The sequence below is a fragment of the Taudactylus pleione genome, unplaced genomic scaffold (genome assembly GCF_031769625.1).
Source record: "Taudactylus pleione unplaced genomic scaffold, aTauple2 ptg000086l, whole genome shotgun sequence".
Classification (NCBI taxonomy): Eukaryota; Metazoa; Chordata; class Amphibia; order Anura; family Myobatrachidae; genus Taudactylus; species Taudactylus pleione.
Genome location: NW_028284488.1, coordinates 6,694,643 through 6,707,760, shown reverse-complemented (window position 1 = coordinate 6,707,760; position 13,118 = coordinate 6,694,643). Strand labels below are relative to the sequence as shown.

The following is a 13,118-nucleotide window of genomic DNA, read 5'->3' as shown; positions in this document are numbered from 1 at the left end:
AAAAATAAAGAAATATTTTCTGTGTTTAGCCGCACGTATATATCAAATCGATATAACATAAATGGAGGACCAAACTTTCTCCGATAAAAATAAAATAGAGAAAGATCAAGAACCACTTCCTCCTAGTGCTGAAGCTGCTGCCACTAGTCATGACATAGACGATAACATGCCATCAACGTCGTCTGCCAAGGCCGATGCCCAATGTCGTAATAGAGGGCACATACAATCCCAAATGGCAAAGTTCAGGAAAATGACCTTGAAAAAAACATTTAAATCAGCTGAAGAGAAACGTAAACTTGCCAATATGCCATTTACGACACGGAGTGGCAAGGAACGGCTAAGGTCGATCCCTAGTATGTTCATGACTAGTGGTTCAGCTTCACATAACGATGGAAGCCCTCCTCCCACTAAAAAAAATCAAAAGAGTTAAGCTGGCAAAAGCACAGCGAAGAACTGTGCTTTCTAAGAAGATATCACAAATCCCCAAGGAGAGTCCAAGTGTGGTGGTGGTTGCGATGCCTGACCTTCCCAGCACTGGACGGGAAGAGGTGGCTCTTTCCACCATTTGCACGCCCCCTGCAAGTGCTGAAAGGAGCACCCACAGTCCACTTGCTGATATGCAAATTGAAGATGTCACTGTTGAAGTACAACAGGATGAGGATACTGGTGTAGCTGGCGCTGAGGAGGAAGTTGGCGAGGAGGATTCTGATGGTGATGTGGTTTGTTTAAATCAGGCTCCAGGGGAGACAGTTGTTGTCCGTGGGATGAAAAAGCCCATCACGGTCATGCCTGGGCAGAAGACCAAACATTCCACCTCTTTGGTCTGGCAATATTTCTATCCAAATCCGGACAACAACTGTCTTGCCATATGTACCTTATGTAAAGGTGGAATAAGTAGGGGTAGGGACGTTAACCACCTAGGAACATCCTCCCTTATACGGCACCTGCAGCGCGTTCATAATAAGTTACTGTCAAGTTCAGAAACTTTGGCTAAGACCGTAAGCAGTCCAGGGACACCTAAATCCCGTTGTCCTGTTGTATCCAAGCGCCTGCAAACCACACCGTCAACTCACTCCTCGTCAATTTCCTCCTTAGTCAGGATCGGAAGTAGTCCTGCAGGCCATGTCACTGGCATGACTGACTCTCCTATCCCGGATTCCTCCGGAGGATCCTGCATTGCTACGCCTCCTGCTGCCGCTGCTGCTGTTGCTGCTGCTGGGAGTCGTTCATCATCCCAGAGAGGAAGTAGGAACACCACTACTTTTACTAAACAATTGACCCTCCAACAGTCCTTAGCGAGGAGGATGAAGTACGACAGCAGTCATCCTGAACCAAAACGTATAACTGAGGCCTTGACTGCTATGTTGGTGTTAGACGTGCGTCCGGTATCCGCCATTAGTGCAGTGGGATTTAGACAATTGCTGGAGGTAGTGTGTCCCTGGTTCCAAATCCTGTCTAGATTCCACTTCACTAGGCAGGCGATACCGAGACTGTACAGAAACGTCAGAAAAAGTGTCCTCAGTGTCCTGAAAAATGCCGTTGTACCCAATATCCACTTAACCACGGACATGTGGACAAGTGGAACAGGGCAGACTAAGGACTATATGACTGTGACAGCCCACTGGGTAGATGTATCACCTTACGCAGCAACAGCAGCAGCGTCACCAGTCGCAGCATCTCAGAAACGCCAGCTCGTTCCAAGGCAGGCTACGCTGTGTATCACCGGTTTCAGTAAGAGGCACACCGCTGACAACCTCTTAGAGAAACTGAGGGAAATCATCGCCCAGTGGCTTACCCCACTTAGACTCTCCTGGGGATTTGTGATATCTGACAACGCCACCAATATTGTGCGGGCATTACATCTGGGCAAATTCCAGCACGTCCCATGTTTTGCTCACACAATAAACTTGGTGATGCAGAATTTTCTGAAAAGCGACAGGGGCGTGCAGGAGACGCTTTGGGTGGCCTGAAAAATTTCTGGCCACTTTCGCCATTCAGCGACTGCGTGCCGAAGACTGGAGCGCCAGCAAACACTTTTGAACCTGCCCCGCCATCACCTGAAGCAAGAGGTTGTGACGCAGTGGAACTCAACCCTCTATATGCTTCAGAGGATGGAGGAGCAGCAAAAGGCCATTCAAGCCTATACATCCACCTATGACATAGGCAAAGGAGGGGGTATGCACCTGACTCAAATGCAGTGGAGAATGATTTCCGTGTTGTGCAAGGTTCTCCAGCCCTTCGAACTTGCCACACGTGAAGTCAGTTCAGACACTGCCAGCTTGAGTCAGGTCATTCCCCTCATCAGGCTTTTGCAGAAGCAGCTGGAGAAAGTGAAGGAGGAGCTAAGACGGAGCGATTCCGCTCGGCATGTGGGACTTGTGGATGAAGCCCTTCATTCGCTTTGCCAGGATTCCAGGGTGGTCAATCTGTTGAAATCAGACCACTACATTTTGGCCACCGTGCTCGATCCTAGGTTTAAAGCCTATGTGGTGACTCTCTTTCCGGCCGACACAAGCCTGCAGAGGTGCAAAGACCTGCTGGTGAACACACTGTCAGCTGAAGCGGAACGTGACACGTCAACAGCTCCTTCTTCATTTTCTCCCGCAACTGGGGCTGCCAGGAAAAAACTTAGGTATCCTAAGCAACCCGCTGGCGGTGATGCAGGGCAGGCAGGACCAAGTTTGGACATCTGGTCCGGACTGAAGGACCTGGCAACAATTTCTGACATGTCTACTGTCACTGCATATGATACTGTCACCATTGACAGAATGGTGGAGGATTACATCGGTGACAGCATCCAAGTAGGCATGTCAGACAGTCCATACCTGTACTGGCAGGAAAAAGAGGCAATTTGGAGGCCCCTGTACAAACTGGCTCTATTTTACCAGAGTTGCCCCCCCTCCAGTGTGTACTCCGAAAGAGTGTTTAGTGCAGCCGGGAACCTTGTCAGCGAAAGGCGTAGGAGGTTGCTTCCACAGAATGTGGAGAAGATGATGTTCATCAGAATGAATTATCAGCTCTTCCAGGGAGACCAGCCTCCAGAACGTACAGAGGGACCTGTGGTGGTGGATTCAAGTGGGGACGAGTTAATACTTTGTGAGGATGAGGATGTACACACTGAAGAGGGTGAGGAATCGGTGGATGAGGAGGATGAGGATGACATCTTGCCTCCGTAGAGCCAGTTTGTGCAGTGACAGATTAATTGCCAGCTTGTTTTGTGGGGGCCCAAACGAACCAATCATTTCAGCCACAGTCGTGTGGCAGACCCTGGCGCTGAAATGATTGGTTTGTTAAAGTGTGCATGTCCAGTTTATACAACATAAGGGTGGGTGGGAGGACAATTCCATCTTGCACCTCTTTTTTTTCTTTGCATTATGTACAGTTTAGGGCCTAGTTTTTCAAACTGCCATCCTGTCTGCCACTGCATGAGCCTAGATGGGTCACGTGTTTGTGCCGCCCACTCGTGTCGCTTAGCATAGTCATCCAGCTACCTCGGTGCAACCTTTTGGACATAAAAACACTATTGTGAGGTGTTCAGAATAGACTGGAAATGAGTGGAAATTAAGGTTATTGAGGTTAATAATAGCATAGGAGCAGAAAAACCTACAAATTCTGTGATTTTAGCTGTTTTTATGCTTTTTTTTTTCAAAAAAATACAGATCCAAAACACAAAACCCAGAACCCAAAACACGGAAGGGTGGTTTTGGCAAAACCAATCCAGATCCAAAACACGAAGAAAGATCCAGATCCAAAACACGAAAAGTGGCCGGTGCACACCCCTAATACATACACACTAACACATATACACAAATATACAGTATACACACACATACATATAAACACATACATACAAGAGATGTTTGCCCTGTTTTGGTTCTGGATCTCCCCTGGTTCTGGATCTGGATTGGTTTTGCCAAAACCTCAACTCCATGTTTTGTTTTCGTGTTTTGGTTTTGGATCTGGAATTTTCTTAAAAAATAAAAAAAAACAGCTAAAATCACATAAAATTGGCCTTTTTTTGTTCCTACAGTATTTATAACCTCAATGACATTTATTTCCACTCGTTTCCAGTCAATTTTGACCACCTCACAGCTCACAATATTGATTTTTTTTCATCTAGTTAAAGGGCCAAAAGGTTGCATCCAGCTTGCTGGCTGAAAACTGATTGATATAATTATTAATAGAGTTGAAGACTGTGCAAAGATGATGGTTGGGATACCCTTGAGGATTGAAGAATTGATAGTTGATAGTTGGTGTAGCCCCTGGCTGTAAAATTGATAATAACTTAATTAAAAAACAATTCATTGGGTACAGCCCCTGGCTGAATAATTAATAAAAAGCAATTCATTTGGTACAGCCCCTGGCTGTTAAATTGATAAATTAATTTAAAAAACAATTCATCGGGTGCAGCCCCTGGCTGTAAAATTGATAATAAATGAATTTAAAAAGTAATCATTGGTTCCTAAAATAGCCATAACATTAATTTAAAATGCCTGGCAGCAATGCCCCAACCAGCACATAATGGAAAGGAAAAAGGTACAAGATAAAATAGTCTTTGGAATTATGTTGTATACGAAACAGGACAGTTTAACAAACCAATCATTTCAGCAACAAGGACTGCCAATTGTGGCTGAAATTATTGGTTTGTTTGGACCCCTATAAAACAAGCTGCCAATATGCATTGGACATGGAAATGAAAATGATCCCATACACAAACTGGCTTTACATTACAAGTTGTCCTCTTCCTCGTCATCCCCATTAGTGTGTACATCCTCTTCTCCACACAATAATAATTAGTCCCCACTGAAATCCACCATAGGCGCCTCTGTAATTTTTTTATGTAATTGTTGGTAGAAGTCTTCCTCGTGGAATTTGTAATTCATTTTAATGAATATCATCTTTTCCACATTTTGAGGAAGTAACCTCTTACGCCGATCACTGACAAGGTTGCCAGCTGCACTGAAAACTCTTTCAGAGTACACACTGGAGGGTGGGCAACTTAAGTAATGCAAAGCCAGTTTGTGTATGGGACTCCAAATTGCCTCTTTTTCCTGCCAGTACTGAAAGGGACTGTCTGACATGCCTATTAGGATGTTATCTCTGAAATAGTCCTCCACCATTCTGTGAATGGAGACTGTATCACACTTAGTCATGGTAGAAGATACTAGTAGGCAGTTCTCTCAGGCCCGACCAGATGTAATTAATTGGTGAACGATCTGCATGACCAGCAAGCATTCTGTAAGGAAAATTTAGATTTTTCCCGGCAGCTGTAGAGACTGAAGGAGGAGATTATGGCGTTTCACATGCAGCTGAAGCTGACAATTTTTTTACCAACAGCTCTTTGCAAAGTTATATATATATTTTTCAGATTTCAATAGATTGACAACTCTTGGATCCTGGTGAAGTGAATCAAGGGCTTGATCCACCAGTCCGACATACTTTGCGCAATCACTCCATTTCACCTCCTCCTTCAGTTTCTCCAGCTGGTTTTGCAAAAGTCTGATGAGGGGAATGACCTGACTCAAGCTGGCAGTGTTTGAACTAACTTCACGTGTAGCAAGTTCAAAGGGTTTGAGAACCTTGCACAACATGGAAATTATTCTCCAATGCGCTTGGTAAGGTGCATTCCTCCTCCACGGCCTATGTCATAGTCCGTTGTATAGCCCTGGATGGCCTTTTGCTGTTCCTCCATCCGCTGAAGCATATAGAGGGTAGAATTCCACCGAGTTACTACCTCTTGCTTCAGCTGATGGGAGGTCAAATTTAACAGTACCTGCTGGATATTGATGATGCAGGTGTTGGTGTTGGAGATCGAAGGCGCTTGGATCTCACAGAGAGGGAGCAGGTAGGTGACACTGGCCTTGTTACGTTTTGAGTTTTGGAACTTGGCAACGTACACTTTGATATTTGTTGAATGCGCTCCAAGGGACGTAACAAGGAGAAGGTTCCTAGATGTTTTAGGTCCCTCCCTCTACTCACTCTTGCTTGGCAATGGTCACATATGGCTTGACAACTGTTGTCCGGATCGGGGTGGAAATAATTCCACACGTGAGAAGTGGATTTTCTTTGTCTTTTGTCCCGGCATGACAACAATGGGCTTTGGCTTTTTCAAATCATGGGCAACAGCTGTTGCCTTACTTACACAAAGGACATCCTCGGCATCAACATAGTTATCACCAACATCTACATCATCAACATCCTCATCATCCTTAGCACCTTCAACTACCAAAATATCCTGCTCCTCCATGTGCAATTCCACAGAAGCATCCTCAATGACTACATCTGCAAGATTTTGACTGCCCTTCCCCACATTTACAGAGGGCACACAAATGTTGGAATTTGGAGGATCCTCCAGTACACTAGTATTTAGGTCTGGCTCACACATGGCAACCACGGACACACTTGCACTCTCCTCAGGGATTTGTGATTTCGATTTCTCAGGGCACACAGTTGGTTTTTCCAAAGGGCTCTCAGAATCAGAACCAGCAGTCTTCCTAAAGAAACGCCAAGGCCTTATCCTTTCCTTGCCACTTCGTGAAGTGAATGGCATATTGCCAATTTTTTGTTTATCTAAAGGCAAATTTCCTTTCAATTCTTTTTTCTTTACTTCAGTAAAAGTAGCTCTACCATATCGATGGCGTGACTTAAGCCCTGGGGCATGGGCTTTCATAGAGGATGAGGAAGTTAACGGCCTTGCACTGCTGGCGGCAGCTACAACATGTGGTTCTTGGCCTTGCTCTCCTGTCATGTGACAGCCCTCCATATTTTCTGCAGTCTTGAAGCAGTTGCGTTGCCGACTTGGTAGATCTTGTGCGGCTAAGCCTAACACGCACAGACAATTATTTATTATACAAAAAAAGAGTTTTTTTTTTTTTTTCAGCTCCAGAACTTGGGCCCAGAGCACAGATTGATGACGACTGGAGTCGGGCAGCACTAGCTTGCGTTGCCGACTTGCTAGATCTTGTGCAGCTAAGCCTAACACGCACACAGACAAATATATATTACACAAAAAAATGCACATTTTTTGGGACCAGAACTTGGGCCCAGATTGACGCTGCAGACAGCAAAGCAGACAGCACCAGCCCAGATGGATCAGCAACAGCCCAGATGGACACAGCAGACAGCACAGCACCAGCCCTGATGGATCAGCAGCAACAGCCCACATGGGCACCGCAGACAGCACAACACCAGCCCAGAATGGATCAGCACCAGTCCAGGACACAGCAGACAGAACAGGACACAGCAGACAGAACAGCACATCACCTCTCTCTAGCCCTACACTACCCACCCTCCCTGTTCAGTCTCCACAGCCGGAGTGAAGTGGCGCCCGCCGGGTCCCTTATATATAGAGACGAAAGCTCGCGAGCCGAGAGATTTTGTCTCTATGGTTTTGCCTCGATTTGACAGATCAGAGTTAGGCGGGAAACTCTGAGCCTACTTGGATCTGACTAAAATCTATGATATTCGGGTGGGTTCCCGCTCATCTCTAATACATACACACACTAACACATATACACAAATTTACAGTATACACACACATAAACACATACATACACACTAACACACACGGCAGTATACACACACACTAACATACATACAGTATACAAACTTACTTTTTATGCAGCTGCTACTCACATCCTTAGGCTCCGCCCCCATAGACTGGGATTCGCGGGTCATTTGGGGGCGGGGCTTGCCTAATTGGCTCCGCCCCCTCAGGCCACGGTATCAGGATAATTGATCCGTCAAGGGGGGTTTCTAGCTACTCAGAAACCCCCCCTTCATGCCTAGAGGAGAGGGCCCCTCTGTGTGTGGGGCCACAGGATGACCGCCCCTGTCGTCCTCCCCTTAATCCGGCCCTTGTATCAAGAGATGTACCTTCTTAGGTGATGTCTAATCATACTTACCGACTTTTGTGAAATCATTTCCAGGAGCAGCCGGAGAGGAGCTAGTTTCAGGGGAAAAGCCTGCAACTTGTGGGTCTGTGAGGAGGGGGTGGTGCTGAATGACTCGATTCTCGTCATTTAGCCACGTCCCCTACCTACAGACCCACAAATTTCTCAGAAAAACTCCCCATCCTGGCCACTTTACTAGGAAGTGGGTGGGATGCGGGCGATCTGCTTACTCTTTCGGGAGTGCAGGGTGGTTTCCCGCGACTCCCGGGAGAGTAGTCAAGTATGCGTCTAATATTCATGTGCTATTCTTAATACATAAGGATTTACTTATTTTTGTATGAATACACAGATGAAGATGGATGACAATTACAGAAGCATCCTCCACAAGAATCTTCCCTCACTTTTGACCTTATTTATATTCCAGTGTAGATATAGTTTGTCAGCACTAGAGCACCATCTCCTGTATCCCTGCACTGTTAATTCACTAACCTCTTTAATATAAAGACAACATGTATTTTTAGTTTGAATGTCTGTTATTTGTAAACCATATGGCCAATATAAGTGGGTGCTTTGTACAGTATAGGTGCATACACACATAACGATTTTTTGAACGATTTAACTAACGAAATCATTATCGTTCAATCATTGAAAAAATCGTTCAGTTTCTGAGTTATAACGATGAACGATTATCGTTCATGCGCGTTCCCGTTTGTAGTTCATTCTGACTGACCAACTGAACGATTTTCATTAAGGGAAATTACAAAAATCGTTTGTAGTTCAAATAATCGTTCATTATACTTTAAAAAATCTGAGAAATAATCTGACAGAAAATCGTTCATAAAATCGTTGGCAACAAAATCGTTGTGTGTGTGTATGCAGCTTCAGGCCAGGGTTCAGATCAGGCTGCAGACAAGATCAAGTCCGGTACTAGAGGTTTAATTCAAGGTAATTTACAGGAATAGTGCAGGTTAATTAAAGCAGGTGTTGCTGGTGGTGATTTTAAATACTGTAGGCTACATATATGCTCCAGTTGTCACAAACATGCAATATGTGTACCCAGTTACATATACCATCTTTTCATTTATAATAAGGACATAAAAATGCATCTGGATTACCGGTTTAGTTACCTGCCATACAATGAGGATTTTTTTGTATTGTGCACATGTGGAACTCAGTCGACAAACTAAAAAATGCCTGTCCATCATTTTATAATTTTATATTGGGCTCTTCAGGTATATTTTTAAAATACTCTTTAATAAGATATGCAATAGATATGAGTAAAATTACATAGGATGTCAGGATACTATTACAGAACAGTTGTAGGATCAACTAATTTGTCCTTTTCGTATTTTCCCTGTTTAATATAGGGAGAAAAGGGTGATTCTGGATTACTTGGTGACATTGGCCAAAAAGGAGAAAAGGTATCATATTATATCCTTGTAAAAATACAATATTATTTTTGTTGTTATTATTATTATTATCATTATCATTTATTTATATGGCGCCAAAAATGTTCCGCAGCACCTTACAAAGTACATAAACAAGTTGTAGACAAGCGACTTACAGAACAATACACTACAGGACCAGGACATGGATAATATATATTGCTACATTAGCGACCATAACACCCAGATAAGCAACAGAGCATAAGCAACCAAGTGTTAGATGCCCTAGTGGTGAGTAAGAAGTAAATGAAACTAAAGTAGGGAAAAGCACAAGAGGGTAGAGGTCCCTGCTCGTAAGAGTTTACAATCTAAAAGGGAGGGGAAGACAAAAAGGGTGACACAGATGGGGTAGATGGAGAGAAAGGAGCATGTAGCAGGGAGTTAGCATGATAGCTGGAAGGCTTTGATGAAGTAGTCTTAAGAGCCCATTTGAAAGATTGCAAAGAGGTGGAGAGTCTGATGGGGAGTGGGAGAGAGTTCCAGAGGTGGGGAGCAGCACGGGCAAAGTCTTGGAGTGGAGGAAGTGATCAGCTGGCATGAAAGGCGGAGTGCATTAGTTGAACGAAGAGAGCGGAGAGGAGAGTGAAGGGAGATGAGATCAGAGATATATATGGGAGAAGATTGGGTGAGGGCTTTTTAAGTGAGTGTGAGAACCTTAAATTGGGTTCTAAAAGGGAAGGGGAGCCAGTGGAGGGCTTGTAGGAGAGGGGAGGCAGATGTAGAGCGTTTGGGGAGGAAGATAAGCCGTGCAGCAGCATTAAGAATAGACTGGAGAGGAGAGACATGGGATTTGGGGAGGCCAGATAGGAGGAGGTTACAGTAGTCCAATCTGGAGATGACCAGTGAGTGTATGAGGGTTTTAGTAGCATCCTGGGTGAGATAGGGTCTGATCTTAGAAATATTTTTGAGATGGAAACGACAGGACTGTGAAAGGTTCTGGATATGTGGTTTGAAGGAGAGGGATGAGTCCAGGATAACTCCAAGACAGCGCACCTTGGGACGAGATGAGATAGTTATTCCATCAATTGATAAAGATATAGTGGGAAGTGAGGTTATGTGGGTGGGAAGACGATCAGCTCTGTCTTAGACATATTAAGTTTAAGAAATCGCTGGGACATCCAGGAAGAGATAGCAGAGAGACAGTTGGAGATACGAGTCAGAAGAGTGGGGGAGAGATCAGGGGAGGAAAGGTAGATTTGAGTATCATCAGCATAGAGATGATAATGGAGGTCAAAAGAGCTGATAAGTTCACCTAGAGAGGAAGTATAGAGGGAGAATAGGAGAGGTCCAAGAACAGAACCTTGGGGAACACCTACTGTAAGAGGCTGTAGGGGGGGGGAAGAGGAGCAATGAGAGGAAACTGAGAAAGATCGGTCAGAGAGGTAGGATGACAGCCAGGAGAGGGCAGTGTCACATAGACCAAGGGAGTGAAGGATGTGCAGCAGGAGAGGGTGGTCCACAGTGTCAAAAGCAGCAGAGAGATCAAGGAGAATGAGAAGAGAGTAGTAGCCCTTGGGTTTGGCAGCAAGGAGGTCGTTGCTGACTTTCGTGAGGGCAGTTTCAGTGGAGTGGAGAGAACAGAAGCCGGACTGAAAAGGGTCAAGGAGGGAGTGGGAGGAAAGAAAAGTGGTAAGGCATTTGTAGACAATCTGCTCAAGGAGTTTGGAGGCAAAAGGGAGGAGAGAGATGGGTCGGTAGTTAGAAAAAAGGTTAGGATCAAGGGTAGGTTTTTTAAGAATGGGGGAGACAAGGGCATGCTTGAATGCTGAAGGAACAGTGCCTAATGAGAGGGAGACGTTAATGAGGTGGGCAAGATGGGAGCAGGCAGAAAGATAGAGGAAGCGGAGGAGGCGAGAGGGGCTAAAATCAAGAGGGGAGGTGGAAGGGGGGGAGGACTGGATGAGGGCCATGACTTCCTCTCCAGATACAGGGGAGAAGGATGTTAGAGTTGGTAAAGTTGATGGGGAGGGGTGATCTGGGAAAGGAGGAGGTGGAGAGCTGGTGGACTGATTGGATATGATGTCCTGACATATGGAATCAATTTTAGATGAAAAGTAGGTAGCAAAGTCAAGGACAGAGGGGAGACGAGGAGGGGGTGAGCAAAGGAGGGAGGTGAAAGTGGTGAAGAGATGCTGGGGATTAGAGGACTGAGAGGAAATGAGGATCTTGAAATATGACTGTTTAGAGAGGGAGAGAGCAGCACTATAGGATGAGAGCATAAATTTGAAATGGAGAAAATCTGCCTTAGAGCGTGACCTTCTCCACTGTCACTCGGCGGTTCGTGAACACTTTTGCAGGTATCTGGTGCATTTGGAATGCCAGGGTTGGGGAGTAGATCTGCGAGTGTGAGTAGTGATCGCCGGAGCAACAGAGTCCAGAGCAGAAGTAAGGGAGGCGGTGTATAGGGAAGTGGCTTGATCAGGGCAGGAGAGAGAGAGGATAGGGGAGAGAAGTGAGTCAAGCAGGGAAGAAAAGGAAACTGTGTTTATAGCGTCAATGTGACGCTTAGTGATGGTGGCTTTTGGAGAGGAGGGGAAGGAGAGAGGGACAGGTTAAAAGAGAGAAGGTGATGGTCAGAAAGAGGGAAAGGGGAATTTGAGTGATCAGAAATATCACAACGGTGAGTGAAGACCAGATCAAGCATATGGCCACTCACATGGGAGGGTGAGGAGGTCCATTGGGAGAGACCAAGTGAAGATGTGAGGGTGAGGAGTTTGGAGGCAGCGGATTCTGTGGGGATATCAATTGGAATATTGAAGTCACCTAGGATAATGGAGAGAAGGTCTGAGGAGAGAAAGTGAGGGAGCCAGGAAGCAAAGTTGTCAAGGAACTTGGAGGGAGGACCTGGGTGGAAGAGGCGTATAGCATGGACTTCAAATGTAGAGAATGTAAGGGATGGTTCAGAGGGAATAGGTTGGTATGAGTAACCAGGGGATAGAAGGACCCCAACACCACCACCATGGCGACCCCCAGGTCATGGAGTGTGGGAAAAGGTGAGGCCCCCAGAGGAGAGAGCTGCAGGAGAAGTGGTGTCAGAGGGTAAAATCCAGGTTTCAGTAATGGCTAGGAGATTCAGGGAGTTGGAGATGAAAAGGTCATGGGTTGGGACCAGTTTATTACAGACTGACCTGGCATTCCAGAGGGAACAGGATAGAGGGACAAAGTTTGTTGGAGAGATTTGAATGAGATTATCAGGGTTGCTGTAGCATGGAGGTGAGATTAATTTGGGGGACTGAGATGAATAGAGTGTAGCGATGGTGTGGTCTCCAGTGCTAGAAGGTGAGCCAGTAGAAGGTAGACAGGAAGGGAGCTTAATGATATGTGGATGGATGTGGGGTGAAGTGACATGGAGAGGGGGGTGGGAGGAGGGATTAGCAATGAGGTCGTAGGACCCCGGTGGAGTATAAGAGAATGAAAGTGGAGTAATGGGAGAAGATGGGGAGGAAGGTAAACAGAGGAGAAGAGATAAGGGGAAGAGGAAGTTGAGGAGACAAGGGGGAAAGGATAAAGGTGGAAGCAAGGGGCAGAACAAAAGATTAGGTAAACATTGAGTGAAGGTGGGAACTGGAGAAAACATGATAATGGTAAGGATGATGTAACTAGGGGAAGAAAAAGTTGAAAGTAGGAATGAAGAAAGGATGTAAGAGTGCAGATTTCCAGAAATGCAAGTAAGAGTACAGTGTGGGAACAGTGCGTCTGTAAAACAAAAGTTTATTATTGAGTATAATAAAAGTGGAGATTTGGTGGGAGCAGAAATTAAATAATAAAATAGACAGTGGTT

General features: G+C 45.3%; 1 protein-coding gene across 3 annotated transcripts in view; it reads left to right on the top strand.

Annotated features, from left to right (window-relative positions):
- Nucleotides 1–13,118, top strand: part of LOC148529144 (uncharacterized) — a 486,130-nt gene that overhangs the window by 401,958 nt on the left and 71,054 nt on the right. For all 3 annotated transcript variants that reach the window (XM_088468693.1, XM_088468692.1, XM_088468691.1), the window contains exon 89: nucleotides 9,260–9,313. In XM_088468693.1, coding sequence (XP_088324819.1) covers nucleotides 9,260–9,313 — 54 coding nt within the window. The remainder of the gene's footprint in view (nucleotides 1–9,259; nucleotides 9,314–13,118) is intronic.